Source organism: Aquila chrysaetos, chromosome 4, assembly GCF_900496995.4.
Source record: "Aquila chrysaetos chrysaetos chromosome 4, bAquChr1.4, whole genome shotgun sequence".
NCBI lineage: Eukaryota > Metazoa > Chordata > Aves > Accipitriformes > Accipitridae > Aquila > Aquila chrysaetos.
The window spans coordinates 24,821,053-24,839,960 of record NC_044007.1 but is presented as its reverse complement, the minus strand read 5'-3'; the positions used below and the strand labels follow the sequence as shown (position 1 = coordinate 24,839,960).

At 37.4% G+C, this 18,908-nt stretch overlaps 1 protein-coding gene across 12 annotated transcripts in view; it reads left to right on the top strand.

Annotated features, from left to right (window-relative positions):
- MATN2 (matrilin 2) overlaps positions 1–18,908 on the top strand; it is a 77,389-nt gene that overhangs the window by 21,542 nt on the left and 36,939 nt on the right. For 11 of the 12 annotated variants that reach the window (XM_030011326.1, XM_030011322.2, XM_030011325.2 and 8 more), the window contains exons 3-6: positions 2,252–2,821; positions 7,306–7,428; positions 11,848–11,970; positions 18,681–18,803. In XM_030011326.1, coding sequence (XP_029867186.1) covers positions 2,252–2,821; positions 7,306–7,428; positions 11,848–11,970; positions 18,681–18,803 — 939 coding nt within the window. The remainder of the gene's footprint in view (positions 1–2,251; positions 2,822–7,305; positions 7,429–11,847; positions 11,971–18,680; positions 18,804–18,908) is intronic. The other variant, XM_030011328.2, reaches the window with a different exon arrangement.

Below are 18,908 nucleotides of genomic sequence, written 5' to 3'. Positions count from 1 at the left end.
AGCATTTTTTCTGTAATTATCTTTCTTTCCCCTTGCTCTGCTCCCACAAATCGTATCTTAGCATTATCTTTGTATTACAACCATGCTGGAGTATTTCATGTTATATTAGTAAAAATAATTAATAATCAGATATGCCACTAAGATGGTAAGATGGAAAATAGTTAATATGTCAGGATATCTGTATCCCATTAGAACTGGAATTTTGTTTCTGTTCAATTTGGCTTGCATTCAACATCCTCTGATTTTGAAAGAATAAGCAACCCGAGCATATTCCTATGCTTCTGAATAAAGCCATACTGTAGACTGCACATGAATAAATCCAGGCAGTCATTTTTATTGTCATCAAAGAGTATTTTTATTCTATGCCCACAAATGTTCTTGATAATCTATGAAAGAGGCCTCTGAGCTAACAAGTGAAAACAGGCATCTTTCTCACCCCTTGCCTTGGCAGAAGTACATGATTAGCATTCATCAGCAGTCACAAGTGAACTCATGTAAAGGCTTGTCTACAGACAGATGTTTTTCCAATTGAGTCTTTGATTGGCCCACTTGTACTTGTGCAGTATGACATGACCTTTAATTATACAGTCAAATACTACTTTTCCACCAAGCATTTGCCTCATTCAGCGTACAAGATGGATGAGAGTACACTGGGAATTGAATTGGGTTGGGCAATAAGGGAGATTGCTGATTAGGAGTATCTCAGTTTAGTAAGATGAGGATGCCACTGCAGTTTGATGAGTATTCTTGCCACCTTTAATCTTTCAAGCCAGGCAGACAAACGGGCAACTAGCTACCTCACAGGTTTATTCATAGCCACAGGAATTTAAGAACATGAGCAGACACACTAATTGAAGCCATAGGTCCATCTAACCCAGTGTCCTGTCTCTGACAGCAGTCAAAAGTGGATGCATATGAAAAAGTTTAAGGACAAGGCAATACTACCTGCAGGTATTCCCCCAACTGCCATGCTTTTGTGGCTCAGGGATTTCCTAATCTGGATGGGTCTTTAATGTAAGTATTAAACCTCAGTTGATTTCTCTTCACCAGCATCCCATTAAGCCCTTTAAAGTTCTTTTAATCTTTTGCCATATGCTGCCTTCTGTGGCAAGGCTCATGGCTCGACTCCCCCTGCTTGCCTTAAGCCTGCTATGTGCTGGCTTTCTGTGAACGGTCAGTCCCTATCTATTCTCATTATGCAACTCATGCATATGTCTCATATTCCTTCAAAAAAGAAGGATGCTGAGCAGAAGCCAGAGGATTTACTCAGAGTCCCAGAAAGCTTGTAGCATGCCCAGAAGGCAGCCAGCCTTTGCTTCTGCTGTTATCCATGATAGCTTGGCTTGCCTGTCTCTGCTATTGTCAGATATAGACATACATTGTGGTATTTCTGCTTCAGTTGCTCTTGGAAAAAAAAGACTGCTGATGGCTGAAATAGAAGATTTCAGGAAGTGTATGAGTACTCTTTTGGCCAAGTTGAGTGCCCCTGTAGACAACAGGATTTTCTCTCTGATGCAGCCACAGAATTTCTGTGTGATGCTCAGCTAGTCCAATAGACGAGACTTTTCCCTGATGGCCATTAATTACGTGTTTGAAATCATGGGGTTTGATTTGCAGAAGTGCTGAGCACTCACAGCTGCAGTTGACGTCATTGAGAACTGTACTTTGTACATGTGAAGTGCTGCTTAATGCCAAGTTCCCTGAAAAATCAGTCCCTTCCCATCTCGTATCAGTCACTGCAATTAAGATACTTTTGACCTGAATTTCTTTGTGTTCTGTTTTCCCTGTTTGTAATGGAGGACTGATACCACCCTGCCTCATCAGTGTTAGATTTCTAAATTCTCAGGCACTACCACAAAAAGCATCACAGTGTAGCCCACTCTAATAGTAATTATGTAATTCAGAGGGGGTTTCCATCCCGCGTGGGGTATGAGGTCAAAATCTCAACAACGACAAAAGGGGGTACAGCACAAGTATCTACCCATTCCACTGCCACTAGCCATTCTGGGCACTGATCTCAAAAGAAGAAAATAAATATTGATCACATAACAGGCAACTTTTGTTATTTACTGGAGGCTGAACTTACATTGCCCAAGTAGCCTTGGTTCTGGCATCTCCTATTTTTCCTGTATTTTCCCAGCACTTGGCAAGGTGTTTGTTTAGACAGCATGTTTGAGACGTCAGGTCAACCTGAACCGATTTGCATTGTGAAATTCTTCTAAAGTATTTTTGTTTGCATTTTGCCTTCCAGAAAATACTTGCAATAACAAACGTCTGGACCTTGTCTTCATCATTGACAGCTCTCGCAGCGTACGTCCTTACGACTTTGAAAAAGTGAAGGAGTTCATTTTAACCATCTTGCAGTTTCTGGACATCAGTCCTGATGCCACCCGCGTAGGTCTGATTCAGTATGGCAGCACAGTCAAACATGAGTTTTCGCTGAAGACATTCAGGAGGAAGCAGGATATCGAAAGAGCAGTGAAGAGGATGATGCACCTGGCAACTGGCACCATGACTGGACTGGCTATTCAGTATGCAGTGAACATCGCATTTTCAGAATCAGAAGGAGCTCGACCTCTGAAGCAGAATGTGCCCCGAATTATCATGATAGTGACGGATGGGAGACCTCAGGATCCAGTGACAGAGATTGCCACTAAAGCACGTAACTCGGGAATCTTGATTTTTGCCATTGGAGTGGGAAGAGTAGATATGAACACGCTGAAGTCCATTGGGAGTGAACCACATGAAGAGCATGTGTTTCTGGTTGCTAATTTCAGTCAGATTGAAACACTGACCTCTGCCTTCCAGACTAAACTTTGTGGTAAGGTTTTTATCTATAGTTTGAATGCATATATGAAAGTAAAACACAGAAAAAAAATATGCATTATAATCAAAAATTTTTTTTACATGGAACTTTATCTGTTAGAATATATATATTGAAAAAAAGGGAGACTAGCCAGACAACATTCAGAACAGCAGTCATATATATAGGGAACAACTAATTCTACTGCTAAGTGCCATAAAATGTGATCTAATTCCTAGTGGTCATAAGCAGTGAGGCAAACAGACATACCATGATTTTCCTATTCATTGCACAATAGCAATAAATTTACAACCCTCTGCTATTTGAATATTAGATAAGTTGTTTCATCTATTAATTTTAAATGTGATCTCCCTTAGTACTGAAACTTCAAACTGATAAACAGTCTTTTGATTATTTAAAAAATTCTATGGAGTTCATGGATTCCTCTTCCAAAGCTTACATATTAATTCTATGCAAACAATTATCTCTGCACATGCCTTGTGACTGGTATTAAGACACAGAGACACGGTAGTGGTTTTATTCCATCTATTTTACAGACAGAAAGTTAGGAAAAGCCATTACAGTTATTTTATTCATTCATACAACAAAGTAAATAATATTTTAATGGGTGTTAATTTACACTGAGAAATCGTTTCCATCTGTAATCCTCTGATAAGAAATTACCTTTTACAAATATCATGGCATACATAATTCATTTTATTCAATCTGTGTACTTAATAGAATTTTCTTTTTTAGTTTTTCCTGAGATAAATAGAAAGAACTTCATACAGATTTGGCATTAAACTGAGGCATTTTCAGCTGAGTCCAGAAAAAGAATGCATGGTGAGATTGAATGCTCACTCATCTCTAGGGATGCTTTTGCCAGAAAAGAACTGAGGCTTATTGTCAGGATAGTCTGGAGAATTTTCCTTACTTGGTCTCTTCCAAAATTGTTTCAAAGAGCAACAGGGCTCCAGCTGAACTATATCAGCACAGAACACCATCACAGACATTCATCAGATAATAGATTTTTTCCTATGTCTTCCTTGCCTATTATTAGCTGGCATAGTAAGATACTTTTAAAAACCAAGAAAGAATAAACTAAACATGGATTGAGAGTTTAAATGGAATTAACAGCAAACGCTTCAAAGCTTGATCTTACTGAACTTTTTAATTGCATTTTAGAAAGAAATCCAGTAAAAATACCACTTACTCTTTTTTCAGACTAGGCAGTGTCCAGTAAATGTGTTAGAGTTTTATAGCTCACTTTTAATCCAAATACATGTGATCCTCTATAAAACCACCCCCCCCTTCAGGTGGAGGAGTATGGAGGTGACAAGGTGACAAGGATTGCTGCTGCCTCCTTTTCTCCACAACATTTGCTGTGTCAGGAATTGAAGGTGAGATCCAAAAATGCACTTAAAAACCCAGGCCCAGATGCAACAGAGAATTTAAGCTGTTAGATTCTTATGGATTTCAACTTAAGGAACTAAATTGCAGATAGGATCCTTAATATTTTATCGAGTCTGGGCTGTGAAGCAGCGTTCAGCTTGCTGAATTTCAAGAGAGCAATCTAAGCACCCATAGCCTCTGCTTCCTAGAGCACCTACATTCCTCCCGGGAAATGTGGTTAGTTTTTTTAAGTCCTCCCCGGTGTGGACCCAGAGGCAATATCATTGTAGCCAAGTCAAACATCTGGACACCTTGTTTCTTTGCTAGAGCAATTGAAGGCATCCCTCTGTTCGAGTCTCCTGGCATGCAGTCTGCTGGGCTGCATGCTGTGGGAAAAGACCTTGGCACTGGAGCTCTCCTCGTGTCTGGATTGCCCTTATGTCTGTGGGAATGTGTCTTCATGGTTCCTGTGAAGATAAGAGAAAAACCTGGCCATGCGATGAAGCTCTGTGGGGAAAATAAAAAGTAAACCAAATTAACCACTGTTTACCCATGAATGGCAGAGATTACCCAGTGCGTAGCAGCTATATTCTCAGAAGAATCCATATAAACTGGCTGTGCCCCATCCTCTGCTAAGTCAGACTTTCCCTACAGTTGCTGCCTCTGGCTGCTAAAGATTTGGGGGTGTCAGAAACAGCAGTTGAAGCCAGGGGATCCCAGGGCCTCTTTTTATTACCAGTCAGCAAGGCAAAAGAGAAGCAAACAGTAACCTGGGAAATCAGGGGCATGAGGAGTGAAAGGAGTTGAAAACTCGTAAGAGAAACAGAAATGGTGACAGAATCCAGGAAAGGAGGTGGAGATTGAATAGAAGAAGAGCGAGAAAGGCAGAGGTTGGGATGGAGCAGTCAGGAGCAAATAAAGTCTTTATTATTATTCTGTGAAGTAGATAGTGGTGTCATCCCCATTTTACACTGAAAGAACAGAGGCACAGAAACAGGGTTAAGGCTGTCAAGATCGCCCACTAACTTTAAATATTTGACTTAGTGCAATTCCTGGTCTGATTCTCTGGGGCATTTAGCATTTTTAGACTAATATAGACTAATATAACATACCAGTCACTTGCAGCTGAGAGAGGCCTGCGTTCTTGCAAATCCAGATTCAGGTGTCTCTAGCTGAACTTATACAGTGTGAAGGTTAATGCTTGCTTGAAGATACTGATATTATTGGTTTGCCCATAATCAAATAAGGACCCTGTGACATAGACAGAGATAAAATCCAGTTCACAAGGCTCACATTCAAATTCCTTAACTATGAGATCACCCTTTCTATTACTTCAGTCCCTGGCTGTGTCCACCAACACCTCCTGCAACAAATGAGGTTGCAGAAATCACACATACAGCAGCCTCCTTCACCACAGAAATCTGACTGGTGACCAGAGTACCACTGATTCTTTGAAATGGGTACAACAGAGACACTTTGGAAAAAATTTTATGTGATAGTATATCAGAAGATTGGTAACAGATGGTAACAATATATTCTGAGAAGGGACTGAGTTATTAGGAGGCCTATCATTGTATGCTTCTTTTTTCTTCTTTTTTTTTTTTTTTCATTTTTTAGTACTCTGTTTTGCAACCTTATGTTCTTTTGGTATGGGAGGACTGACTGTTTCTGTAGTAACATTTGATAGGTTCACATTCTATAGCATTAGTATATGGTAAGATTCTCTGATGCTTAAACTACTGAAATTAGTATATTTTTGTTGTATTTGAAAGTGCTTCTTTGGTCATAACAAGCTATACCTGATGTTGAAAGCTAGTAAAATACAGCCAAGAGGAAACTTCTTTTTAGAAAGTATCAAAGGTCATAAACTTCATTTTCAGAATGACAGAAAGATGGTAAGACAAGAAGTCCAAGCAGGTCTGTATTCACATAAATAAAAGTACTTGAGAAGTTTTATTATGGCAGAAAATTATGAGATCCAAAAAGCTGATTAAGAGTTTTGGGAATTGTGGTGGTTTGTATATTAGTAATGAATGCGTAACTGGTAATCATTCCAAAGACCAGATACATAATACGTATCTCAAAACCACATTTTTTTTCCACAAGTACCACACATACCACATGTTAAGTTATTTATCAGGCTTCTGTTGTGGCTGCTAGAAGATTACTGTTAATATCTATTCCATAAATTTTGAGCTTTGTCAACCTAGCACATAAATCCCTAATTGTTGTTGAGCAAAATATATTATTTTCCACACAATGTTCTCTGAGAAGTAATTCACCTATGTATTACAGAAATTACATACAAGCAATGCTCCAATGAAAAGAAAACGCCAAGGAGATTTCTTAATTCCCAAATACTGATCTGGAGAAAAGTAGTTCAGCAATGAATTTGACACAATGGGCCCACTATTCTTTTTCTTTCTTACTGTCTCTGTTGTATTTTACTACTTGCTATTAGAGACACAAAATACAAACAGATTAAAAACAGACTCAGAAAGACTATGGAGTGCAGCTCACCTCAGCTCCCACTTACTGAATCTTGGAGATGCATGACCTCAGTGTCATCCTGTATTGCTTTTATGTTCCTCAACATTAATAACTAAGCAAGCAAGATTCTTTATCAAGTTGTTCTCTAGTCATTCTTCTTTAGTATTGTGCTGTGTGGTGATTTTCTTCATTCAAGAAATAGAATGTCCTCTAGAATAGTTTGTACTTAAATTCCACTTATTTTCTAAATTGGAATGTGGTAGGTTTGCTTCATTGTCTTCTTGGGACCACCAAGTAATTAGTGTTTCCAGATACTCTATTGTATATTTTTGTTTTGTTTATATCTCTACTCCATATGTAATTTCATGTCCAAAAACATGCCGCCAATGTCAACCAGATAGAAAATATCTAAATTCATACTTTTTTTAGGAATAAATACATAGTACTGTTTGTTAAGGATTTTTTACAGTTATAGGGTTGAGCTTCCATTTTTGTCTTTACTATCAACACTTAATTTGAAATTTCTGAATTACTTCAGTAAAATTTTCTACACTTTTTTTAGTCGTGACCACAAGTAAAAAAGACCAGCAGTTAATACTGTTTTACTTTTTTTCTTTCAGTGCCCCATATGTGCAGTACAGTTGAGCATCGTTGTGATCACTTCTGCATAAACACCCCTGGCTCCTACATATGCAGATGTAAACAAGGATACATTCTGAATGCTGACCAGAAGAGTTGCAGCAGTATGTTATCTTTCTTAACTTCTCTTTTTCATGCTCCCCAAAAGTGCTTAACATCACATACCCTTTTTGTTGGGCTCATAAAGAAGGACTGAGCCCAGTATATAATTAATGGTAATCATCAGAAAGAGTCTGAAAAGGTGAAATTGTAATTCCTTTTCTTGTTTTGTGTAACTGAAGTTCTTATAAGCCTTTCTGAAATACATCAAGCTAATTTTTATACACAGCTCTGCAGAGGTACACTGTAGCTACATAAAATTGCATTTTAATTTTTTGGTGTAGTAAGTTCAACAATGAAGCAACAATCAAAGAAAGAACTGTTTTGTCATCTCACATGAAGTGAATCCAACTACTTTATTAATTTGTCCAGATAGCAACCAGTACTAAAGAGTACAGAAAGGTGCAATAAACCCCATACTAGAGAACTGTGAAATAACTTGCCATTCTGAAAAGCTATTCCTAACTGCTGCTTGAAGTATAAGGGTTTGCAACTATTCAAAGAATAGATTCAAGTCTTGCTTATGCTCTCATTTCCTTCTTTAAAAGAGTTGACTTTTTTCAGTTTTAAGTAATTGGCTTTATATTTTATAATAACAAAATGTATTTCACTTTAAATGTAATCTTAAGCATTATTTCTTTTGTCCATTTTAACTTGCTTCCTAGTAATTAACAGCAGACTATGTTAGATGGGTATGCCAAATTTATTTCTGTATCCACCATTATTTTAAAGAAATTAAGTAATACTATTTTTAATTACTTGTGGAAAAGGTATTTGCTAAAAATGCAGTTTCTTATCCCACAACAGTGCATAGATTCAAGTGAAATTTGCCTAACTGATTTTAGCCAGAAGAAAAATTTTGGAAAATGTCTTTTCAAAAAGCTGGAGGAGACAGTCATGGTGAGAGCATAGGATGTACCCCTCACAACTGATAATTTAGAATTAAGCTGAAGGATGCAGGCTCAAATCCTATCCTTGTGTTTGAACTCACATGTTCCACATCTCAGGAGAGTGCCGTAAAACAATCGGGTACCTTGGGATTAGCAGGTTTTTAGTCTCTCTTGCTTAGTGTTGTATTTTATATCAAATACTTAATGATTACTGAAACAGCGAGAGTATGTCAGTATCTGAGGCGACTCTGCAGCTTGGGGATTAGAGTCCTTACATATGCAGTGGGACACATGGTTTCAGTCAGAGCCTCAGTAAACAGGAATGGGAACAAAAGAATGTCAGCACCAGAGTGATCTGGGCATTCTCGCTGCTGTGTGGAAGCATCTTCAAATGCTTTGGGCTACAGCAGGAAACTGCTTTTGAGCTGGTCACCTCCTATGCTGTCGAGCTATGGTATGAGTTACTTCTAGGAATCTCTGTTTTCTAGTCCTTCTCACCAGCATCCTTCACCAAATGTAGACATTTGTCATATGCATGTGTGTGAATTATAGGGGAATGTTTTGTGTTAAATGGAACAAATTTAACACTTTATTCGTTTTTTTGTTTCCTCAAGGAGACGCAAAAATATTCAGTCCAATCTGGAATATTTCCTAATTATTATTTGGTTTAACAGCTGAGTGAAGACAAGAATAGTGACAAGAAGAATTTTTTACACAGCCTGTTTTCTCTGCTTCTACATAGTTACTATAGCTCTTCAGAAAGAGGGTGGTCAGAATCCCAAATGATGACTCCAACTATGTAATCACGTTTCAATAATACTCTCTAGCCTATTCTTTTCACTGTGTCCCCTTAAAATGCTTCTCATTTAAAACTTTTGTATCATTTAAACCTTTCTTTTAAACCCTCCTCATGCTATTAATTTTCTTAAAGAATTTTTAAGAAGGAATTCTTTTGTTTTCAACTATCTGGAAATTATTTGAAATTCAAAATTTCTCCTTTTTTTAATTTCCTTTCACACATTTTCCCTATCCTCACCCCTAATATCAATTTTGACAATTGAATTTTTGGGGGAGTCAATTAAAAAAATTTTAATTACAAGTATGAAAAATTCTTTCTTTATTGTGTCTTCTTCTTTTTTATTGTGTTACATTTCCATGGTTTTTATCAGCCAGTAGTTCAGCTTTTGGGCACTGCACTGTTTCAAATTACAGATCTATTTCCAAGAGAGTTTTGGAATTGTGGTAGTTTTCCTACTGGTGACCCATGCACAGTAGCCCTCAATATGTTCCCTCTCTACCATTTGTTGAAGCCCATTGCTGCATTGCTTTACTTTTTTTTTCACTATGACTCAGTCTTATATATTCGTTTTCCCCACTTACCTGTCACACATTATTTGCTTGACTGTGTACTTGTTTTGATCATCAATCAGATGATACTACATTGCAGTTTGCTAAATATGAAAGGGAAATGAGTCATTCAATGTGTTTGTAGCCTACTTCTAATGGACTTTTTTCTACATCACGAAACTATAAACTAATTTTAGCAATTAGCACTGGAAATCTAATATCGAGACCCATCAAACTGGCCTTAAATGTGCTAAGGTAGCACAAATCATTGGTGAAGGAGGGAGATGATACAGTAGCAGTCTAGACAAGGTCAGATCATTATGGCTAATAACTCCCCAGAGAAGTAACAGAATTCATGAGGAAAGGGGACCAAACCTGGACAAAATGGACAGCTTATTTCTGGAGGGAAGGGGAAGTATGGCGATGGAAAAACCCACAGTCTGTGACCATTTTAGTTACTTTCATTGGCTGCTGATTGTCCACAAGTGCAGAGAGACATGTTCCTCACTTGACCTCTCAGTAAAATAAATCTTCATCATGTTTATGTTTAGTGCAATACATGATCAACATAAACCAGATGTATTTATCTAAGGTTTGGATGTATTTGTCAGCTCTTTCATGAACAAATAGTTTCCTTACATATCTATTTTAACACTTTCTAGATTAAACCATGCAGAAAAGATGAATGGTATGTACCTAAAGTTATAATTTCTTTTCATTCTTCTGTATCTAAAGGTATACCCTTTTTTCATTCTTCTGTTCCCTTTTTTTTATGTTGTCAGAGTACGCCATATCAGTATGCAGTTCTTAAAAGCCCTTAACCAAATGGTTTCAATCAGCAATGAATTGATAACTTTGCTTCAGGCTGGAAAAGGGTGCATTTCTCTTTTGAATAGGTGATAGTTTTGTTCCTTGATACATTTCATTATAACATTATTTCTAAAAAAAGTTATTTCCTTGCATTGAAGGAAGAAAATCTGCCATACTGTGATTTGTTGCTTTCCACTTGGAAAAAAAAAAAAAAAAGGCAACTTGGCTATCTTCCAGAACAAAACTAGGGGAAAAAAGTTCTTTTGTTTAACTTGAAATATTCTTACATTTATTTCATTAAGATAGTTTTGCATCTGTGCAAAGAATGCTCCTTTCACGTACTCTGATCTAACTCTTCTAGAGAAGAGTGGTTGTGTCAGATAATGGCTATTCTTTACTCATTACACTGTATTTGTTTGTTTAACTTAATCTCTTCCATTCTTCTCTAGAGATGTTCAAATCTTACATTAATACACAAATTAGTACAAAAGAGGAAATGTAGCTGAAACAAGCTGGAAAATTATCTATTTGTGTGTGTTTATACTGGAACAAGAGAGTTAAAGAACTGTTTATGCTGTTCGTCATGCCGCTTGATATGAAGCAGACAGCTATAAAGGAAAATTCATATTTGCTTGGCTAGTTTCCTCAAACATGTTCCAAAAGCCTTTTTTGTCGCTGTAAACAATCATTAAGTGTTGAGCAGTCTTTGGGCCTGATCCTGAGCAACACAAAGTACTCTGCTTTCCAGAGATTTCATGGGGAAAACTTGGGGTTCTCAGAAAGCTTTAGTCTATTGAAAAGAAAGCCCAATGTGCTTCATTCGGCAAGGTGCTGAACTGAACTCATTTGTCTTAGCAAATTTCCTAATGAGATCTTTTGCTTGGGAGGGGTAACTTGCTATGGTATTTTGCACAAAACTGAAAAATTATAAAACTCAGAAATGAAATATCCCCAAGTCTTTTGGTGTTGTGTATTCCTTTTCTTTCCCTTTCCAAACTCATCATCATTTATCTGGTAGGGTTATGCAAAAAAAGAAAAAAAAAAAGACACAAAGAAACACAATTAGTTTTTTTCCAAAAGAACCTGAAGAATGCTCTTCAAACTTTTTAGAGAAACATACAGTGAAGAAACTCTACGAGGCACCATTGGCCCATCAATAGTTGTTGCCTTTGGCTGAAGGAATGAGCTCAGCTTTGAGTGATTTTTCGTGCGGGCATAAGACTTTCACTGTTTGACGAACATTGGCATGATCTGTGTTAAAATGAACTCATCTCTAAAAAGCTGTTCCTAGCTTTCTGAAATTTTTTTTTATCTATAGTCTACCCATGCATAATAGAAGGTCAAAGAATTTCATATTCATGCAATTATGTTTTGTAGCTCAGGACCTTTGTGCTGTGGAGAAACATGCCTGTGAGCAGATTTGTGTGAACACACCTGGGTCTTATGTCTGTCAGTGTTACGAAGGGTATGAGCTTGATGCAAATGGAAAGAATTGTGTCGGTGAGTATGAATTTAGCAATTCACATTTATCTCTTGACACAAACCAAAGGGAAATTCAATGTAAATTAATATCCAGTTTAGGCTTAGACAATGATGGGAAGCTCTCTTCTCCAATATGAGTGGTAGATAAGGAAGAATACATATTGGCATGTTTGTAGGCCTTTACTGATAATGAATAGTGACTTGGGAAAATTGTTCCAACTAATTTCACACAGAAAGTAACATTACTCTTTTGAAACAACACACCAGATGATTTATTCTAGATCCATGTAGGTGGCCAGCAATGTACTGACATGATATATGTGGCCAATAAAAAACAAAGCCAGACAAACTTGGTAGCTCCTCTTCAGACAGAAGTTATACATGGAAAAACTTGCAAATGGACAATTTCTTGCTATTTCGCACTTGTTTTTATGGTCATGCCAGGAGATATTTCAAACTCTTTTGGGGAAGATGACTTTAAGGAAAGTTTAGCCCTCCTTAAGAACCCATCCACAATGTGCCTTTAATTTTCACTATGGGCAGTAAAGAAGCAAACATCAGCTCTAAGAATTACAACTGAAAAGAGTGAGTGTGGAAATACAGTATAATAATATTTTTAACACAAAACATACTTCCCTCTTTATTACCACCTAAGTATCTCACTCTTCTTCCTCGTTTATACACAGTAAATACTTTTAGGATAATATCCACTAGCCTATTAACCTTCTCATAAACTTTTCATCCCATGCTACATTTTGGGAAAATAATGTCTTCTGGTATCCACCACAAAAAAACCCTAGTTAGTCCTTGAAAAAAAATCACCTTATTTGTTAGGTATTCTCTTCAGGCAAGCACTTAAATGCATGCTTAATTTCCAACACATGCTGAAATCCCATGGAAGTGAATCCAAGTGAATCCTTGACCCCAGATCTGCCACAAGCCACCACAATGCTTTTATCCAACAGCTTACTCTTTCTTGTCATTTTAAACAACTCTAACATAATATAATCTGTCTCTTACTACCTTCACAGAGTTATACTCTTGCAGGATAATCCTATTTTGAGGCACAAAATAGATGACAGTTTATGGAACTGAACTTTCTGCATGTAGTTTCACATGGGACACACAAATGAGTTGCTGAGGATTTTTAGACCAAGGATAACATATGCAGTTTTGAAGAACATTCACTCTATACTTACTCTTCAAAAATGTTTCCCTTACTTGTAGCTTCATGACCTCAGTACAGGAGTCTTTAAATTTCTCAGCATAATTTACCCTCAGCATAATTTGGCCACTAATATACCATTTTAAGAACCTACTTTCTGAAGTTGAATTGTTTTGAAAATGCAGCTAATAATGGCTATTCAGGCAAGAAGGCCCATTAGATGTTCTGGCCCAAATTTCTACATCTAACACTCCACAGAAGTTCATCCAGTAACCTTAGCTAATATTCATGACCTTTACCTATGTTAGAATAAGGCATGTATTTCTCTGCTACTGATTTGACTATATCCTGAGGCAGAAAATCCATGACTTCTGTTGATAGGTTCTTTTATCACAAATTCTTTCCTACCATATATTCTAATCCGAAATATTCATGCTTATTGTCATCAGCTGTTGTTACCATATGCTCTCTATTAAGTTGAAGGGTCCTTTACAGCCCAAGATATTCTTATCAGGAAGATAGCTACCATAGTATCATAGGGATGAAAATAAATTTTGGTGAAATTCTTTGTATGTCAAACCTAATATTATCCTCTATAATAAATACAAAGTCTATTTTTCTTATTAAAAGCTTCAAAATATTTCTGTGCCATTTATTAATTTTCTTACAGTGGTGCTTGTTTTTTGCCTGTTAATAATTCCTCTGCAAAGTCTGAAGAGTGCCATTTGGAGATGTGATACATCTTTACATTTTTTTTCTCCCTCCTCACTACCTCTCTTCGGCATGGAAGGATACAGGCCTGTTATAAGCTCTATTGATGACACTTGAAGCTTTCATATTCTCAATTATTTTCAATTATTTTCAAAATACAATTCATGCATGGGTTCACTATGGTATCTTGCATTTTATAGCTGTCTTTCCTCTCCAATTGGTTTCTATTCATTTATAACTAGTTTAGCAAAAAACCATGAACTCATGCTATTCATACTCCTGCAATAATTAGCAGTATTAAGTGTGATTTTAAAGCACATTATTAGCACTTCTATTTTTCAAGTTTCTTTTGCATTTATGTGACCATTTCTCTTTTTCATTTCTTACTGATGCAGATGAATGGTTCAATGTATATTAATTATGTTTTACCCTTGCAGAACTTAGCCTCTCTACATTTCCTGAACAGGAAAAGATTGACTGGGTAATTTGCCGTTTTGATGCTAATTTGTCTGCAAACAATATTAGCTGTCAGTCTCCAGAATTTGACTTTTCATATTTGAATGATTTGAGATTTTTGAGGAATATGCTGCTACCAAGAATGTACAGCTTCCACAGATGTGATCACAAATGAATAATCATCCTTGCTGGAAAATCTTGTAAAGGAGACTATGTATAGTTCTGAATCAGTAGTGATAACTCTCAGTTTTCATTACTCTTAAGCTAGTTAACCATTCCTTTCTGTGAAGTATTTATTATCAAATGAGCAGGATCAGAAGAAAGATCTTGAGGTACACATATACCAGAGACCACCGAGTACAATGACAATTTTGCAAAAAGCAGTGACTTCATTAAGGTTACTCTCTCCTCTTCATCCAGAGAATGAAGAGAGAATTTCAGTAGGACATACACATTGCAGTTCTCTGAAAGAGCCAAAGGTTTCTCTCTAAGATATCTAAGACTTCTAAAACTTTAACTCCAGCAAAAGTAAATGAGGGTATGCAGAAAACTCATTTCACAGGCAGGTTTACTAAGTTCCCTTCCTTCTTTCTGATGGGCTAATTTCTCTGGTTAAGGATCAAAGGCAATACTAATTGCTTTATTGACACGTCAGCCAGTTACCTGAATGGCAATAATTAAATAAAATCTCACAACCAGCAGCTCACAACATATCCATTCAAAGTGATCACTGAATGGCCAACGACTCTGAGTGTTTGCAACACACGGTTTACAAACAAATTTGTAGACTAAACAATATTTGAAACTGTCTGCTCAGTGATAAGTATGGCTGGCAGAGCACTATCACTTTGCCTTTTTAAACAGCTTTTCATGTTAATTTCCCTTCTTTCACATGAACAAAATCCTGTCAGTTAAAGTTTGGTGGTAATGAGCCATTCTTTCTCCATCCTGCTGCTGGCCACTTTGTCCCTCCGCCTTCTTGATGTTGCTGGACATACTGTCCTCTCTTTCCTGGCACTGGTGCTAGACTGTCTCCATATTGCTGCAGCTGTTGGGCTTGGGAACTCTTCTCCTGGCAGTGGTCTGGCTACTGGCACCTCTCTGCAGTCCTGGCACCACTAGATTTTTTTGGCTGCTTTCCAGGTTCTTACAAATCTTCCATGAGTCTGCTCTACTCTTCCCCCACATTCTTTTTCATCCTCCTTATATGCCTTTACTTATTCTGTCACTTTTTCTTCCTACCCTTTTCTTCTACCTTTCTGCTTAACTTACTTCATTTTCTTATACCTGAATAACCTATATAAACATCATCATTGTAAACCAACAATACAATAGAAAGGTGACTCATGCTGTCCACAGTTCAGAGAGGGCAATGTAAGCACCCAGAGAGCAGAACTGGTAACTGGAAGTAAAAGACGGCTCTCATCACTTACCAACTATTTCCAAGCAAGAAAAACAGGTTGGAACAAACATGGGTGGGTGACAACCAAATTAATCGCTTGCTCACTAAAAAGGTCATTAATTCATCCTTTAGAAAAGTTTCTTATTGAAATAGGCATGGGCTAACATTAAAAACAGTGAGATCTCTAAGTGTTCACATTCTAGTGTATATCTCATGACTCAGTACAGAAATATGAAAATAATAAAACTTAAAAAATTAGGAAAATATTCTGCTTTGCTCTTATAGAACTGTATATTTTCCTCATACCAACTAAATGATTACAGTACTTCAATATAAGAAATAGAGATTTATAATTTTTCTCAGTCTTTTCAGGGAGATTTAACTCCATGGACAACTTACCTACTTGCTGACTGGAATGCTGTTAACAAGTTTCCCTTCTAAGCAAGTACCACTGAAATGAAACATGAAGCTGAAAGTGAAATGAATTTGTAGGTCAATTACTAGTGCCAGTCTGCAAGGCTAAGCCTGCCTGGAATTAGGGCAATTTGTATATAAAAATTATTGAAAAAAGGGAATAATACTTACCCCCAAAAGCAATTGTCAAAAGAATGTTCTCACTTCTTAACTGTGTTAGTGGAAAGGCATTACTTAAGTTGGTATGCTCATGATTCTTACAGGCCAACAGACCTACTTCTGTAAGAGGTCCCCAGAAGGCTATAAATGGAAAAAAGCAAGCCTGGAAAAATTAGATATTTATTTTGTTGGGTTTTTTTCCTTTCTGTCCACAGTACATTAGCAGCTGCACAGCCATAAGAAGGCACAGTTCCTCCCTCAAGAGATTGTCATCTGAAAGCGCTTAGGGTCATAGTTGCTCAGATGTTGATAACAGAGCATTCTAAGGCCTGTTTAGTTGTCCCTCAAACAACAAAGCTGGTGAAAGGACTGGAAGGAATGTCCTATGAGGAGCGGCTAAGGACTCTGGGTTTGTCTAGTTTGGAGAAAAGGAGGCTGAGGGGTGACATCATTGCTCCCCACAGCTTCCTGAGGAGGGGAAGTGGAGAGGGAGGTGCTGATCTTTTCTCCCTGGTATCCAGGGATAGGATGTGTGGGAATGGTTCAAAGCCGTGCCAGGGGAGGTTTAGACTGGACATTAGGAAGCATTTCCTTACCGAGGGAGGTCAAACACTGGAACAGGCTTCCTAGAGAAGTGGTCAATGCCCCAAGCCTGTCAGTGTTTGCCCCAAGCCTGTCAGTGTTTAAGAGGCAATTGGACAATGCCCTTAACAACATGCTTGAACTTTTGGTCAGCCCTGAATTGGTCAGGCAGTTGGACTAGATGATCGTTGTATGTCTCTTCCAACTGGAACTATTCTATTCTATTCTATTCTATTCTATTCTAAACTTTATCATCATTAGTCAGACATTTGCAGGTATTGTGGTAGAAATGCATTTCACTAGGGTTTAAATGCAGAGGAGGAGGTGACTTTATGGAGCAATCCATATGGACTATTTCCCAGGTATGATGCTAGATAGAAAAAAATCATATACTCTTTGGCCTACTTATTTCTTAATGTGTCTTTTAAAACACTTGAAAATGTGCATGTGGTTAGAATTAATTTAAGAGGAAAGCTGACTAATTGTATGACACATTATAACCTTGAAATACATATTCAGTAAATACATTTTTATATGAAGCTATTCAGTCTGGAAACAGGAAGGCGCTTGCCAGGAAAATGGTCTCACATAGTAGCCAGTAAGTAGTCTAATTTGACATGATTCAACACAAATATTCTGAAGTGTTAAAGAAGCTCTTTCAAAGTAACTGAATGGATTACCCGCTTTCCTCACTAGCTGACCTTGACTAAATATCTTAGCAGACCTGAATATATGCATGATTTGCAAAGGCATGGCTATTGAAGAAGGAACTGATATCATTAAAACAAATTACTCCTCTTAGAGCAATTTGGGGGCTCAGCAGTATAAAGTAATGAAAAAATTACTCAGTTGGCAAAGAAGGGGAACCTGTCTCGTTAAATGTCTGTGTGAAGCTAAGCACGTTGCTGTCTTCTGCAGAAAGAATCAGGTAAACTTGCCTAATGTGGACCTGGCAGCTCTTTGGGGACAGAACACCTGTTTCGTGACTTTAATTTCTTCTGAGACTTTCTTTGTGAAGAAACAGCTTAACCTGCAAAGAAATTTTTAAAAAAATCATTTAACTTCTTTAGCACTTTTGAATGGGCTTGACTGAGTAACTCTAAAGTATTACCTTATTAACCTTTGGCAATCCATCTTGTAAATATGGGTTTGTGTAATAAATGCACAGACTTATGAAATAAGTGATGGATGAGCTATGATATTTTATTTTGCTCACACAAAAGGTGTTATATAAGAAAAATATCAGTGGTGAATATCAGCCTGAAGCTCTCAGGCTTCATAGCTGCAGCTGCTTCGTACAGGATGAATCTGGAGCACATTAGAGGGAATGAATGTACTGTGACAGTCCTTGATGTAGAAGGTATCACCATGGGTCTCCTAAATACTCAGGCTACAGGAACAGCTCTTGAGAACTCATACAGCTGGGAGGGAACTAAGGAAAAGTAGAGCAATTCCAGGACTGGGACTGGAGAGACAGAAGACAGAACTAAATCAAACAAACTTTGCTACACCCTGGTCTGCAGTGTGAACATCTGGACAGAGTTACTGACTGAGGCATGGTTTCCAGATCTGAGAAAACATGTTGAGAAGGCTCCTGACAATCTGAGAGCTGATAAATATTCAAAGGGTAGGAGAAATGATCCAGGATTCATATCAAATATGATTTACCAACTGGTATTGAGAGTGCACTACTTTCTGCAGAAAGGCTCTTCAGGACAGAAATTATGTCAGCTTTTCCTTCTTTTATAGCTACTCTGTGTAACTAGTACCATAATATCTATGCATAATAGTTCTAATTTTGTTTTTCTAATTGTACACATTGGTCTTGTTCTTTTTCAGTTGTAGACTACTGTGCTTTGGATAACCAAGGTTGCCAGCACGAATGTGTTAACACTGAGGACTCCTACTACTGTCGATGCCACCCAGGGTTCATTTTAAATCCAGACAAAAGAACTTGCAGAAGTAAGTTGTGATAAGGTTTAATTATGAACAGTTTGTGCTTCTGTCTTCCAGTTCTCAGCAGTAATACTCCCATTGGTCCTGGGAACACTGAATAATGTGTCAGGT